Below are 15,890 nucleotides of genomic sequence, written 5' to 3'. Positions count from 1 at the left end.
TATCGGGAAGCAGGGCCAGCCAGCCAGAGGTAGAAACCAGCTAGAAAAGCAGGCTCCCCCTTGGGCTTTCACATCAACCATCAAATGCTTGAGGTTCATTTGTTGGGTCATGCCATTCACCAATTATTTGGATTTTATGCAAAGATGAAATGATTTTAGTTGGCGGAGGAGAGTTTTAAAATGTACTGCATAAATATACTTGACAGGCAATAAGATCTTGCTGGCAAGGCTATTGAATAGTACGTTTTGTATGAGGCTTTTATAAAAGGACTAGAAACCACTGCATGCCCAGTATATTTAACAAAAAAAGAAAGCCCATGAATAAAAAGACACAATGCATCAGGGATTTATTCTTTATTTAAAAGCTGTGATATTTCATTTAAGAAAATCAATTTTTTGAGTGGAAATGTGATTTTTTTTTTTTCTAATTCATTGCCGACATTGTGCAGTTTAGCAAGGTTTTGTGGCCTTCAAATGCATTTCCACATGATTGGTTTGATTTCATCTACCATTATATTCAGGGGAAGACTTGTTTTATGAGGAATAAAGTGCATTTAAAGAGATGTGTTAACTTTTTGTGAGGCCTTTTGTATCTTACATTCAAAACGTGTTCGGGTTTATTAAATTCCACATGGCATGTAACCTCTTTTTGTGTGCATCTGCATTTTTGAAATAAGTAAGTCAGTTTTATTGTGCCTGTAAATTTACTTGGTAACTATGAGTAATAGAAGTATGAAAACCTTTCAATTTTAAAGCTCATCCAAAAAACAGGAACATTTACTAAGTATTGAGAGACTACAAAATAAGTCTCTTTCTTTCTTTCCACCACAAGTTGTCCAGTCCCACAATAGCACTGCAACATATTCAACACATAATTCAGCTTTCAGATGTTGGTTAAATAATGCAGACACGCAGCTCTTAAGTCTGTTTAAGGATCAGCAGAATAGCAAGACTCATTCACTTTTCTCATAACAAACAACAGCTGCTAGCAGGGCAATATCAGAATATCAGATTTTCTCTTGTAGCCAAAAGACTGCATGATAACAACATTTTCCTCAGATGAGTCACCTTTAATGTTGTTTATTGTCTATTTTCTTTCATTTCTGCAAGTGACTCATACTCATAATACGTTGTTAACATCAAATCAGCATTTCATTTTCTAATATCATGGTTATCGTCACTTCTGGTATAACGCAAGCCCCCTGACTGATGCCTGTCCAGAAAAATATGACACTTTTTTGGACAAATTGACAAAGTGTCTACGACCCTCAAAGTTAAACGGTCTCTTTTGGGGTGGAGATGCAAGATTTATATTGTCTAGCCAATAAAAAGAGGCAAAGCTGGAAGTGACAGATTTGAAAATGTTTAGATTTTCTTTGGAAGAGGATTAGATGATCAGGTTAAGCGTTTTGGAGACAAAGTTAGGGATAGAGCATTCATGGATGTAGGGAAGGAGGACATGCTGGGGGTTGGTGTAACCGAAGGCGATGCTTGGGATATAGAGAGATATGGAGGCAGATCATCCACTGTGGAAAGGGAGCAGCCAAATGAAGAAGAAGAAGATCCAATGAGATGTCAAGATGAAGAAAAATATCATTTTCCCAGGAAACTTGAAGCAGGTGGTCAGTGTTTGGCTTGTAAGGCTCTAAATGACCCTCAAACCAGCCAGCTAGCAAAACTTAGTTGCTTGGGAAGCATGGCAGCGGTCTCTCATGGTACCACGGCTGCTGGCTAGGTCCAGGATTTGTTCAAAAAACAGCAGTTTGCCCGCAACATTGCTGCTCAGATGTCGATGTGCTCAGACTAGCTTAAAGGTAATATGTCAACTGTGTGAGCACAAAAACTTCTCAGTTTCTGAAATGAGTCCCTGAGACCAGTCGGGTACCACACAGCAACAAAATGTTTGTGAAATTTAAAGCTTCCTTTGTTGGGTAGTTGGTATTGGGAAGGGTCATTGTCCAACCTTTAACTGAGACTTTGCTTTTCTAACCTTACCACAATTTATATTTACATAATTGTCAGTTTAGCCATCATCTATTGACAGATAAAGTAACACAATGGTAACTGATTAAAGCAGTCCAGTATTTACATACTTGTATCTGAGGCACTCAAATACCTCATTCTTTTTTGCCCTCGTAAATATGAAGCAGTAGGTCTGAGTAAAATGCAATTGAAATATATAAAATCAAAAGTTTATTTATTCAAAAGATTATTCTTTAAGAAAAATATACTTGTATAGTCTGAATGTATATTAATCAAGTACATTTAATTTGACCGATTAATTTAATTTGTTATATTCTACTTATGTAACAGATTTCCATGGAAGATTCCATATTTTGGAAAAATAAAGTACTGCTTATACAAAGTAAATACTTTCTTCATGCTCAGCATTTAATTGCAAGAACAAGACTGGATTTTATTATGAATTAGCTACAAAACTTAAAATGCATAGCGTTAGCGAGCACTTACACTTAAGTTCATCCAAAAAGAAAACATCAAACATAACATCAATATTATGTTTTTTTGTATTTCTCCACTGTGGACGATCTGAAATATTGCAGGAAGTGACACAGCCACAGTGCAACAAAGGCCAATTATTGCCAGACGTCTTTATTAAAAAAAAATGACACCATCTTTGACATAATATGACATATTTGTGACTAAAAATAAGCAGCTGTCAGTTCACGGCGAAGCTTTTTCAGGCCTTTATTTAGAAAAATCAGACTTGAAAAGAAATGAGCCATTTCACCTCATTGAGATAGGGTAGGGTAGGTACAGTTGTTCAGATCTAATGAGGAACCTAAGCAGACATCAGTTTTGACTCAAACATTGCTGAACCCTAACTGATGCATGATAGCATGAGGCATCAAGTTTGTCCCAAAGGTGTCTGCTTCAACTCAAAAAGATGAGCAGAAAAAAATAAATGAATACAGAAATCTCTCAGGTGAAATCCGCAGAGCTGATTTAGCTTTGGCAGAAAAAGGAAGTTCTCACATACGCTCCAACTCTTAGTAAGTCGCAAAATAAGAAAATTCATGACATGGTTTTCATGACCTTTAGACTAAATACATTTATAAGGCACTTTTAATTAAAAAAAAAAATCATGTATTAATTAACAGCACGCATGGTACTCAGAGGAAGCGCGCACATTTCCCATAGTTTGTAGAAATTACTAAACTAAACTTTGTCAAAGGAGACAAAAAATGTCCTTTACATAAAAATCAATCAGAGCTGAAAAGGAAAGGACAGGATGTCACGCTGATGACATTTTTTTTCTTCAAAATATTATACAATGTAAAAGAAAAAAAGAAAAATCCTCTAAAAACGATCACTTGATAAAGATGTCTCCAAATAGAACTCGCAAATACCTCGGATAAGTGCTTGAAGGTCAGTCAGAGGCAGCTTTGTTCACTCAGGTTAAGGTTAATATTATAAAACGTGCCATCAATAAGATTAATCTATGAGTAGATATCTACTGTATTGACAGGAAGACTGTAAGAAAGTGAGGGACCTTGTTTGTAATAGTTTTGCAAGATTACATTTCTGCAGCGCTACGCGTTCACTTTAACCAACTTATTCAAAACACATTAATCCTCTGAACCATGAAACTGCTTCTTTTCAACTCTCATATTTGAAGTCTTCTCATGAAAATCAATAGAAGGTTACTGTGTGTTGGGCCTTGTTTATCAGGTGTTTGTCAGCTTTGATGTTGTTTTTAAGAGTGTGTAATTGTAAAATCCACACTTCTTGCTGCACTTTAGCCTGATTTTTCCTGTAGGGTCTTTTTTTTTTCTTTTTAAATCGCCGGAATCGGAAGCTAAATATTTAGGATCATTTAAGATTTTTCAAGAAGTGCGATTAAGTCTTTGTCTCAATAAAAAGGTGTCACATGATCTCCATATCATTGGGGTCAAAGGGTGAGGGTCAAATCAGCCTTTTGGACCTTTTAGAGCAGTCCACACTCAGAGGACTGCTGGGAGATTCTCTCAGATAGGGATTGCTTTGATAACCAATCATCGGTGCCCTTTATTTTCCCTGCAGCCATCAGCAAGCTTATTATCATGTCCCTGTCTGCTTCGCTCCACTCTGCCCTCATAGCAAACAGGTCTAATTGTGTCTCATAGCTGCAGGCCCAGAGCAGGGGGGGTGTGGTGGGTTTAGATGAGTGATACTCAGTGATGTAAATGGCTGAATAATATGGCCCCTGCATTTGTGGTGGAGCTCTATCTCTCAGCGGTAATCTAGGCCATCGGGGACCCGCCAGTATGCATCATCCCCCATCAATGAGCCTCTCCGCTGGTTGGTAATTTATTCAGTGCTACAGCGGTTATTGATAAAGCACTTAAATACAAATTCCACCCACCCCTCCTTTCCCCAGCTGCCCTCCTCTGTTCTGTACGAGACTCTGTGTTGTAACATCGCAGTGTGCCGTGTGCCGTGCATTTATCTACTTATCCAGCCTGCCTCGATCTCAGGTGGATTTCATTTTTGTTTGTTTGTTTTGTTCCCTTTTTCTTTGGACTCTGCTACATGGCTCTCTCTGCCTGTTGCTCTTTCAGGAGCTCGTGACGGATCGGTTCAGTCTGACGCCAGCAGCAGTCCCTCCGAGCAGAGTCAGCTGGGCCAGACTCACCCAGCATACCCAATGGGTCCACAGGTGAGTGAGAAGATACACAAAAATCTGAACACAGGCTTGATGAAAGCCTTTATTATCTTAAAAGTTAGAGACATTTACACGGTGCAAGCTGGGATACTCAGCTAAATAAGTTGGATTGCTCATAAAGCTGACAGACTGTAGGTAGGATTTAATTAAAGGAAAACTAATAAGATATTAGACAAATAAAAGTAAAGGCATTTGCACTTTTCTGGCACTTGGTGAAGTAGTATCAGGAAATACGCTGACAAAAAAAAAGGTAAACGAGGCTCTTCAAATGCACAAAGAACATATTTAACCCCCCTGAGAACCTTCCTTCAAATATTAATTGTTCTTGAAATCATCCAGTTTAATTAAATAATCCAGACACAATGCTTTAAAAAAAGAGAGATCTTTAGGTATTGTTTGCTAAGAATTAAACGCTCAAATGTCTCCCCCATCTTGACTGTTTCATTAGTTTTCACTGACTGACTGCACTTTAATTAAATATTATAAAGAATTAGGCATGAAGCATATGTATGGTACCTTAGATACCTTACAGAAGTACAGAAAAAAAACTCCCCATTTCTTCTAGTTAGAAGCTGAAGGCTTTATTTTTGCTATATTAAAGTTTTACTGTTTTTGCTATCGCGGTTTCGCCAAATTTCCAACCAGTTCTATACATTTTCACTCATTTTTTTGCCGGTGGTGCTGATGTCAGAGGAGGAGGAGGAGGAGGAGCCCCTGCAAGAAATTCATGAACAGTTTGAAAGATGAAGCCTAAAACTTCTGCTACATAATGCTGTGTGCTGTTCATTTCTCAAACCTGTTCTCAAAATGAGCCAGCTCAGTGGATAAGAGATAACTCTACGTCCTTGACAGCTTTATTTAGACTCAGAGTCTCTAAAAATGGTCCTTTCTTAAATTAATTGATCTATTTTCTTTGTATTTTTAGTAAGCGGGACGATTTCCGTGGCCAATAATGTCTTTCTATCTATTTTATAAGGCACGCTTTTATTTTCTTAAGCATACCAACTTTCATCAGAGTCACAGGTCTTCTAGTTATGTGTACTCAGATTACACACCCAGATTGAGTTTTATTATCTCAGAGCACGTGGTGACTAAAACACGCCTGAGCTGAATCCTCTGAATTCTTTTCAGCAAAATTGTGAAATTGTGAAGTATTTAATCAGCACACATCATCTTCAAATGTTATTGAGTTGTGGCACTAATGAGCTGACAATACAGGGCCTGTCAAAACAACGTTGGGAGCAAAGAGCCTGAGCCTGCAGCCTTGTTAATAGCTCAATCAGGCATTGTCCTATTTGATTGGATTTATTGGCCTGGTGGCTCTGCGATGTTTAATGAACATCTATCTCATTAGCGTTGCTCAATGTCACCGCTCAACACACATGCACACTCGCAGAGTGTCAGGTTTCCTCCGCCCGCTTTAATAAGGCCATTCTCCCTGCACTCAGTGTTAGTCAATGACAGTCAGTCCTCATCAGGAGAGACAAAAGAGGAAACATGAGACGTTGGGAGAGCAATTCAGGTCTGTTGGGAAGGTTTGCAGGGTGAGGAATCTCGAGTGAAGGAGTCAGTCTGCCGTAAGTGGCGATAAAAAATGTGCTTAATTAAAAGCGCTGTTCTGATAACATACCCTCGCTGGTCAAATGTGCTGTTTTACTATTAGATAAGAAATAAACAGAAGAATAAACAGGAGAAAGAAAGCTTCTCAAGCAGGCAGCAGTTACAGTCTGAGCCTCAGCAGGCGGCTCTCAACAGTCACCATCTAATATATTAATGCTGTCAGTACAGTCTCTGTGAAGCTAACACTTTTCAGAAACAAAGGCGCTCCGCATGCCATACCCAATTCTCTTGTTCCAGGATCAATATGTTTTGATAGATTCTCGCTCCAGAGCCGGATATTGTTCGAACAACCATTATCCGATGGTAGTTTACCCAACATGAATCTACCTTCCTTCTGTTTCCCACTCGCAGTTAGGATGACAAAAGTCTGCTATCTGGGTGATTATGGGCAATTTCTCAGTGCCAGAGCTGCCAAGCAGATAGAAGGGCCTATTCTCCCCTGATGGGCAGAGAGGCTGGGTACCACATCGAGTCCTGAGTGGGGCTGCTTCCCCTTCCAGAGCCGAACACACACACCCAGTCCGTGCGCCTGTGCGGCCCCTGGGAGACCACTTCTCAACACTCAGCTGTCAGGTCTGCCAAGCACTGTACAGCAGCTTTCCAGCAGCACCTATGGAGAGGACGAGTGAGAGGATCAGGTGAAAAGGCAGAGGGTGAACTGCCTGTAAAATCCGGATAAGCGATGCAGGGGATTCGCTCGCTGCATGGCTGCAAAGCTGAGCTAATTATGTTCTCGCTAACTTCTTTCTCATCTCAGATTTTGACGTGCACATATGCAGCCCTCGCACGGCAGATGAAGATCATAATCAGGCTTAAACTGGCGCAACAAACAGCCTAAACACCCAGAGCTCACTCGTGCTTTAAAGAATCTCCACAGTGCTTTCTCTTCAGCGCTGCCTGCGTGCCTAACAGCTGTCTGCTTCTCCAGAGCTGCCAGTAATGATAAATAAATCAGGGCTACATCTGATAATTGCAGAATTGTCTTTTAATGTTATTCCCTTCCATGTGAGGCTGTCTTTACTGTCAAGCCTGGCAATCTCATTTTGTTTGATTCAGAGATGAAATGTTCAAAGAGCGTCTTTGATTATGCGCCGCTTCGATTTGAGATTAAATTTAGTTAAAAAACTGAGATTAAACATGTGTCACTTGCAGCTAACAAACGCGTCGCCTTTGTTAGTGTCCTTTGAGGATTCTTTGAGCTCCCGAATTATTAATTCATTTTTTAAAGTTAATGGCAAATGTCATTTCGAATGCTGTCAGAAGCGTCAGTTTGTCATATGCTATGCACTGTTGCTGCGTATCAAAGCAAATGTTGAGAAAGAGGAATCCTTTACAGCGTGCGTGTGAAAACTCCTGCCAGCAGCGTTCACCTCTACAAGCTTTTCTCTTTTTTTTTTTATCCTTTTAACAGCTCAGAAACACAAACTGGTGTTCATTTGTCTCTTAGTGCGGATATTTTAGCCATGCTTTTTGGCTTTAAACCGACGTGACCTTGTACCTCTTAAACTGCGATCACATGTACGTCGGAGTGGGAGCGGGCGTTCTGCACCACACAAGGTTATCACAGTGACACGCCTGTCACCTACGAGCACCAGGCTCGAGAGCAGGGTGGGCCCGCTTCACACCAGTCAGCCCGTTCTGCATCCTGTGCAAGCTGCAGACACACCATGCAAAACGCAAGCAGATAGCTGACAATTGGAGTTAAAGCTTTGTGAACTTAAGTCGCACCACAGCGCGCCCAGGCTCACCTACTAATGTCCAAAGCAGCCTGCTTTGTTGGGGACACAACACAAAGTGACAACGCGCTTTTATTATTTGACTCCCAAACAACTCAAATTCCACGTTTAAATGTCTTCAGTCCAATTTTAATCAGTGCTTAATGAGAATAAATGCAAATTAATATGTCATTTTGTGTGTATTCGTGGAGCCATGGCACAAACCTTCCTACTTTGGGCTCAAAACTCTCGACGAAAAACGTGTAGGTGTATTTTTCCCAGCCCCACTTCCTCGGAAAATACATTTGAAGAGAGCTTCAAGTGTGCAAAATATCTCAGAGCGATACTTGTGATAACTTATCTTTTCCTCTATGGGTATGACTGCAGCGATTCCACTTTAACTAATATGAATGAATGGATACATGAAGAGACGAGAGTGATGTGTTATATCCCTCATCAAAAGGGCAAAGTACTGCTACGTTATAAAAAAAAGACTGTGTATTTCAAGCACATTATTCCGTGGTACCAGGGATTTGTTCAGTGGGATGAAACATGAATCACTGCATTTCTGTGAAAGGAAAAAATTCACAGCTCTTTCACAAAGATGGGGTTTGATTTCTGTCAGTACCAACAGCAGTGTGTTTTGACTGTCAGTCTGTGACACAGCAAAGCAGCACAGCTTTCAGCTGCAAAACAGCTGCATTCATCAAAACACACTGATTGGTTATGAAGTCAAGGAACATCTGCTGTACTTGTCTCCATTAAGCATGTCAGGATTTTAAAATAGCGCGTATGTTCATCACTTAATATGCAGAGTCTTTATTTTCTGGGAAATAGGTGCAGTAATTTATTGAAACACATTCAAATATACATGGAAATGTAATATATAAGGTAAAAGCAGAGTCTAACAGGCTTAAAACTGCATATTTGGTGTGATCAACACAATCTGAACTCTCTTAGGCAAATGTTATTGTAATTTCTAAATAGTCTTCAGGAGTAGTTCTTCAGGCTTCAAAGCTCTGCTTTGGATGTTAGCTCCAGTTTGTTCTCTTTAAAGATGATCCCACACTGCTTCAATAACATTAAAGTCCGAGCTCTGGGGAGGCCGATCCATGACTCTTTGGGGTCATTGTCGTGCTGAAAAATGAATCTGTTGCCAATCAGATGCTTTCCAGATAGTACTGGAAGGTAAATCAAAATCAGATGATACTTTTTGTTGTTCATAATTCTATCAGTTTAGAGAAGATCTCCAACACCACTGCAGCCCCAAACCATGACAGAGCCTCCACCATGTTTTACTGATAGCTATAGACACTCAGTTGTGCTTTTCTCCTGACATCCTTTCATTGATTTCAAAGGATGACATGAAAATCTGACACCTTGGAAGCAACATTTAAAGAAACAAGGGCCTCAAGACTTTAGCACAGTACTTTGTCTTAACAATATATTTAACCATATCACACTAAATGTTTTACTGTTTGCTTTATGAAATCATTTTGGCATTAGTAATTTCTAAAGTGGGTCTAAATAAAACTATAGCTTAAAGTTGCAACTTTAATCAAAATACTGAATTTATAATATTCATGCAGACTTTCATTGGTGTGTGTGTGTCTGTCTGTGTGTGTGTGTGTGTGTGTGTGTGTGTGTGTGTGTAAAATCTGAAATAATTGAAAGTATTAAGATCATAAACACATTCTATTTTGCACACACATAGAAATATATAGAGTGATGTATTAAACCTTACTTTTATCACATTTTAAAAAAAAGCATCTGCGATTATCTGACCTGTGATGTTATGCGTGTGTGTGTGTGTGTGTGTTTTTTTTTATGTGTGCCCTCTTCAGTCTCTCCTGGTGGCGCAGCAACTGGCTAACACAGTAGGTGGCGTGATGTCCGGGGCGGCGCCAGGCATGAACCAGCCCATCCTCATTCCCTTCAATGCAGGCGGGCACCTGGGCGGGCAGCAGGGCCTGGTTCTCTCCCTGCCCACCGCCAACATCCAGAGCCTGGTGGCTGCTGCTGCTGCGGGGGGCATCATGACGCTCCCCCTCCAGAACCTGCAAGGTGAGAAAAAGGGAGCTGTAGACAAGAAGCTGCAGAAAAATGACCCAGCTACTCTCAGGAATTGTTATTGCCTCGTATTCGTGTAGAGCAGACGATTCGGGAATTATTAGTAATACATAAAACAAGTAAGAGTTTGGTGCGCATTCATTTTAAGCCACTGAACAATGTTTTTTCCCCAACAAAATGCTTTAGAGGTCTTGACCAGGTAAGAGTCCTTGAGGGGTTTAGATCCCAAAAAGCAGCTATCCTCGACTTGCCCAGAGGAACAACCATATTAATTACAGGTCAGCGTTTTGCAGTGCAGCACAGAAGCACTTTATGCCTCTTTCCTGTGCATAAGAGTGCACTGTACTTCACTTTTTTATCTCTTTTCCACCTCATCTGTCCATCCACATGGCTGTACTTATCCTTGCCTTTTAAACTTTAATGCCCAAGTGTTCTCTTTTGATCATAGTTGTAAATGGTTTTCATTTTAATGTTTAAAACATTGTCTCTTTTATACCATTAGATTGAGGGATGGGGAAACCGTCAGTCATAAATCTTAGATGAGAGAGCCGCACTAATGTAAAAAGATGCCAGGCTACATGTAAAGCAGTGTGTTTTTAGGAGGGAGATTACAATAATGCCAGTGCAGCACAAAGTGCAGGGAAGTCTCCCTTCATGTGGGGAAATGGATGGACAGATGCCCTGAGTGAGGAAATGTGGAGGTAGAAGCCTAATGGACACAAACATGCATAAATAACAGCAGCCATCGCTGTGGGCAGAGCTTTTAATAAACCCGCATCTATCCAGCGAGCCCTTCAATGTATCCGTCAGTAGTGGACGATAATGGGCCCAGCAGGCCCGTCTGACTCACACTTCAACAGATCTTCCTCGTGGCGCGTGAGGGACAACCCGGAGGCTTCAGCGATCCGATGAACTGATCGACAAACACATTGTCAGGGTGTCAGAACACCAAAACAAACACCTCTCAGTCATCCATATTGTCCACTGCCAAACAAACCAACAAAGAGTCTGAGCCCAATGTCCTGATAAAATTCTACAGCCATCAGAGACACAGAGAGAGAGAGAGGGGGAAAAAAAACTGTTGTGGAGAAATGCCTCTGTGGCAGATCTTTTTTTAAGCGTGCAGACTGACAGACTGCCTGTTCGCACGTCCTCTTATCTGAAGGGGATTCATTGAAGGGACCTCCGTGGAGAGAAAGTGACACAAGTCACGAGTGAAGCTAAATGTCTTGACTGTGTCCGGGCCCCTCTGGCCACGCTGCGCTCCTCCACTCTCCCCTGTCTGAGTTCATCACAGCTCCGCTGAATGAGGCCTGCTGGCACAGCACCTCTGTCAGACAACTGCAGCTCTGGCCTCTGCCCCCGTGTCCCCCTCGCTCCCCCTCCCAGACCCTCCAGGCCTGATTAATCACACATATAATACGATGCCGCACCGTCGCCAGGGAGCAGTCGGCTCATTTCACGACTTTGGGAGCGAGTGTAGTTTACAGCGTTCACGCTGCTCGCTAATTAGTGTCAGATCAGACAGAAGACAACAGTGAGGCACAGTAATGAGACTCTGGGAGGAGCCCAGCCAATGGCTGTATTTAAATGTAATGAGGCAGCTAATGACCAACTAATAAGGCTGTTTGTCTTGTGGAGTGGGCGGTTTAGGACAGAGGATATTAGATACATTAAATCTCTGTACATTGTCAGGATGTCATGTTTCACTAGCTATATTAGATGAAATTAAGGATTTCAGTGCATGCACTTTTTGCATTTTTATATTAACCTTTAATGAGGGAAATGAAGTAAAAAGAGAAACAGTAACCGCAGCGTTTTTGATCAGGCTAATCAAAGCTGGCTCTGTGAGAATAAATGTTGACAGAAGGGAACCGGCTGGACTTGTGCTAGCTTTAGGAGGGCAGCTCTCTCAGACTGTGATGAATAACTATCACTGTAATGGGGTTGTGCTATAAAGTTGGAGCAGTTGCTTAAATAAAACTGAGCAGCATCTTGTGGCAGACTCAGTAAACACAAGCACCAGTGTAACTGGTTATTTGTCAGAATGATTTATGCCTGCAAACATGCAGTAAAAACAAATCCCCAATGAAACTAAACAAGGGAGAAAGTTATCTTTTGTGACAGAGTGCACACAATTCTAGCTGACTTCACAGAGGCAAAAACTAGGTTGGGTCATGCTAGAGGTCTGTAAATATGACGGCTGATAGGAATAAAAATAAAAAAAATCATACATGATTTTCACAATTTCAGATCTAAGTATGCACGACTGATGCAGACATCTGCAGATTTCTGGTCTTGAATATGATGCTACCTTTCTGCTGCATTTTTAATAGGCCTTTACTTCATAACAAGCAAAGCATGATTACCATACTTGTAAAACTAGTTGTTTCAAAGCTCTATACATGTAATGCTCATTGGGAGGAAGCAGAACAAAGTCTCATCTGTCTACTCCTCTCCTCTACGACTCACTCAAAGGTAATGCAAGAAGCTAGTTTACCGGAGCGCTTTCATATTAATAAGCATATCCCATCTTATTTGCTCTCAGCAGAAAGCCAGGGAGCACATCACATCAGAGAGCCGAGTTCTAATGGTGAGGTGAGAGCATTGTTCCTCTGTACTCGTCCGCAGGAAACACAAAACAGCACTCAAGCTTCCTGATAAAGGTCGGCATCCCACTCACCTGCAGTAATGAGACCCCGTGTCAGTGCCAATCAAAGGCATGTCTGCCGTTTTGATGAAAACGCTCAGCGGTGTCGTTCGCAGGTTGTGGGTTTTGCCGTGATACAAATTAGGGAAATCACTCTGCTCATTACACCACCAAAGGGTGGGCTCCTGGGGGGGAAGAGCCAAATGTTTCCACACTAGTTAGACATGTCAGACTGCATCTCTTCTGCCTCAGCTGACTGCTGCTCCTTTAAGAGGTTAGCTCACCGGGCCGGGCCGCTGACTACCTCTGCCTCCTCTGTCCTCTGTGGGAATGCCTCCGTGTCCCTTTAGCCATTACATTAGCAGAGCCGGAGAGTTTCAGATATTCTTTTTGGGCTTGTTACAAACACAGCAGCCGCTCATTGTGCGGCTGTTTTTCTCTTGTGTGTGTTTCAAATCATTTTGGGGGTGGGAGAAGAGAAAAGAAACGAGCCGCTGCTGTTTGTGGGCACATTCAGCCAGTAGAAGAGTGCATTAGGAAGCGCCACGCGCAAGCGGTCCACACTTCCTCACCCGCATCTGCCATCTTAACACAATAGAGGCCAAACCCATCCCTTCTCCCTTATCACTGTTTAATTTGAAGTGTTCTCGAGCAGTATGTATTCCACGTCGTCCTTTAATGATTTAACTTTGCTGTGGTTGTAAGATGACTCGCAGGGGAGAGAGCCGCATTAAATAAATAACAGTGATAAAATGTAGACCTCATACATTTCAAAGCTAATGCAACTAGCGGTGCAATAGGAGCAGCTGCACACAGTCCTGGAGCGGTAATTTGATTGATTTGTTGTGACAGCAGCCAAATAATTGAGAGTGAGAGGTGCTGCTGGAGATGAAGCGCAGGCAGAGGCAGGTTCGCCAGCCAGTCCCAGCAGATATGGCACCCGAGTTCTCATCTCTGCCATTGATATCTGCCAGTGGTTTATTGTTTGTCTTCAATAAGAAGCTCGGAAACGTGCCGGGTTAGTGCCTTCGTGACAGTTTGGCGACAGAAAGGAGAAAAGAGGGGGAAAAAAATCGCCAATCAGAACAAACAGGAGAGCATTAAGAGGGTTAGGATCAACCACACGGGTTTGATGCACATATAAACACACACTCTCTCTCTCCCATGAGGCTCATTTATACTCTGATGTCTGTTTTCAAGCTGAGATGTAAGTAAATTTCACCTCCTGCTGCTTCACTTGTTGCAGCCATGCTAATCATTTGTTCTGTATTCAAGTTACATATTTTCCATAATTGCTTAAAAAAACAACGATCCTCTGTGTTTCTTGAACATACAGTATGATTTTTTTTTATGTATGCATCCCCAGACATTTCTGTGTTTTGTGTCTGGTAAGAAACCGTTGTTTTGCACGTGTGTGTGTGTGTGTCTGTTAACCTTCCGGCTCTTGGCTCGTTTTTTGTTTCTATGGATGGTGGCAGTGTCACTCTGGTTCAGCCATGCCACAGGACAGCACGCTGCCAGAGCCCGAAATAGAAAGAAAGGAAAGAAAAAAGGGGGAGGCTTGGAGAGGAGGGGAGAGGGGAGGGGATGAGTCTTTATGGCGGTGTGGAGGAGGACAATAATATTGTTAATCAGATGTGGCTGTGTCTGCTCCTCCACAGCAAACCCTGACATCTGCCCTCACTGGTAAACACTGAGGGAGGCTTTTTGCAAAACCACCTGCCATAAACACACAGTCTACAAGGCGGTCGCTCACCATCGCACAGTGTCCGTCTGCGCTGTGTGTGCAGGCAGTGTGATGCATTCATTTTAATGGATTTTACTCAGGGTGGCTATAAAGCGGCGTGGATTAGGAGAGGATCGGTTTCCGAATTAGGAGGCGGAATTTCTAGATGGCAAATTCTGAAATTAGCTTCCAGTTATGTGAATAATCAAAAACACGTGGAGCAATCCGGCTATTCGCTATTCCCCGAGCTCCGGAGCTAAAAGAGATTACCCACTAGCTGCTGTAATTAAGTTTCTAAACGTGAAACAGCCACACTGCTGGCTTCATTTAGCCAAATTAACCATTTTTGAATAAAATCTCAATTATCTTATCCTAACACTCTCAATTAAATCATCTTACACCATGATAGCTGCACGTGTTGATTAATATTCCAAACAATTATGCACAATCAATAGAGTTCATCTGTTATAATCGTTCCCGTCGAGTGGACCAGTTAAATGAGGGAATATTGAATGGGGTATAAATTACAATACATTGTTTTCGTGGCATTTCAGCACTTGTAAAGTCTTTCCAGTAAATGCCTTGACCACTCGGCCCCAGAGTTGTTTTGTGGAAATTACATCTCACTTTTAGCCTCCCTCCTCTGACCACACCGCTTCCGAAAGATTTGCTAAAGGTCTGCCATATTGCTGAGGCGCAATTCAGGAGCTTTCAGCAACAATCTGTAGTCAAGCATTTTAAATGAAAATTGATTTGTGATTTACATGGTCAGTGAGGGGAAAATGAACTTATGAAATGTTGTAAATGAAATATTAGACAAGGTGCAGTGGGAGAGAGCAGACAGAGATGGTAATCTTGTGGAACTGGAAGTCCTGCCTGGCAGAACTGGGTGACATTTTACATTTATCTGTGTTCTGCATGAGTTGTAATGTTAATGGTAATTTTATGGGACTGAACTGGAATGAAAATGGTGTTATCACCGATTGCTTCAAATGTGGAATTGTGTAAAGCAGCACAGCGGCATCCTTTATTTCCCATTCCCCAATAATGTGAGTTATTGCGTGATGTGTCCTCTGAGGTTGAACGTGTGTGTTCAGCCTGCTTTTTATCAGTCAGGGCGCCTTATATCACATACCTGTGCCACCGGATGAAGCACGCACGCTGCTGTGTTTTGATATTAGTAGAAAGGGCACAAATGTTTCTCCCAGATTTATTCAGCAGGTCTATTCTGCTTTTTCTTAATGATTTCCGGAGGTGTTTGTGTTGTCACTGTTATGTTTTATACCTATCTGCATAATTGACTCACACTAAGTACATATGCACATAACATTATAATATAAAGTAAAATGTTATCAAAACAGATCTATAATGGACTTAATAATACTAGCAAATCAATGTAGCATTACGCTCTGATCAATACTCCTTACACTGGGCCCAGACGTTTTA

The 15,890-nt window shown here is 41.6% G+C and overlaps 1 protein-coding gene across 3 annotated transcripts in view; it reads left to right on the top strand.

Moving 5' to 3' along the window:
• Window positions 1-15,890, top strand: part of pou6f2 (POU class 6 homeobox 2) — a 78,796-nt gene that overhangs the window by 19,886 nt on the left and 43,020 nt on the right. For 2 of the 3 annotated variants that reach the window (XM_025910126.1, XM_025910127.1), the window contains 2 exons: window positions 4,560-4,657; window positions 9,843-10,062. In XM_025910126.1, the coding sequence (XP_025765911.1) occupies window positions 4,560-4,657; window positions 9,843-10,062 (318 nt within the window). Of the gene's footprint in view, window positions 1-4,559; window positions 4,658-9,672; window positions 10,063-15,890 lie in introns of those variants that run through there. The other variant, XM_025910128.1, reaches the window with a different exon arrangement.

This window comes from Oreochromis niloticus, linkage group LG9, assembly GCF_001858045.2.
Source record: "Oreochromis niloticus isolate F11D_XX linkage group LG9, O_niloticus_UMD_NMBU, whole genome shotgun sequence".
Classification (NCBI taxonomy): Eukaryota; Metazoa; Chordata; class Actinopteri; order Cichliformes; family Cichlidae; genus Oreochromis; species Oreochromis niloticus.
The sequence above is the reverse complement of the archived record's forward strand: the minus strand, read 5'-3'. Positions and strand labels throughout refer to the sequence as shown.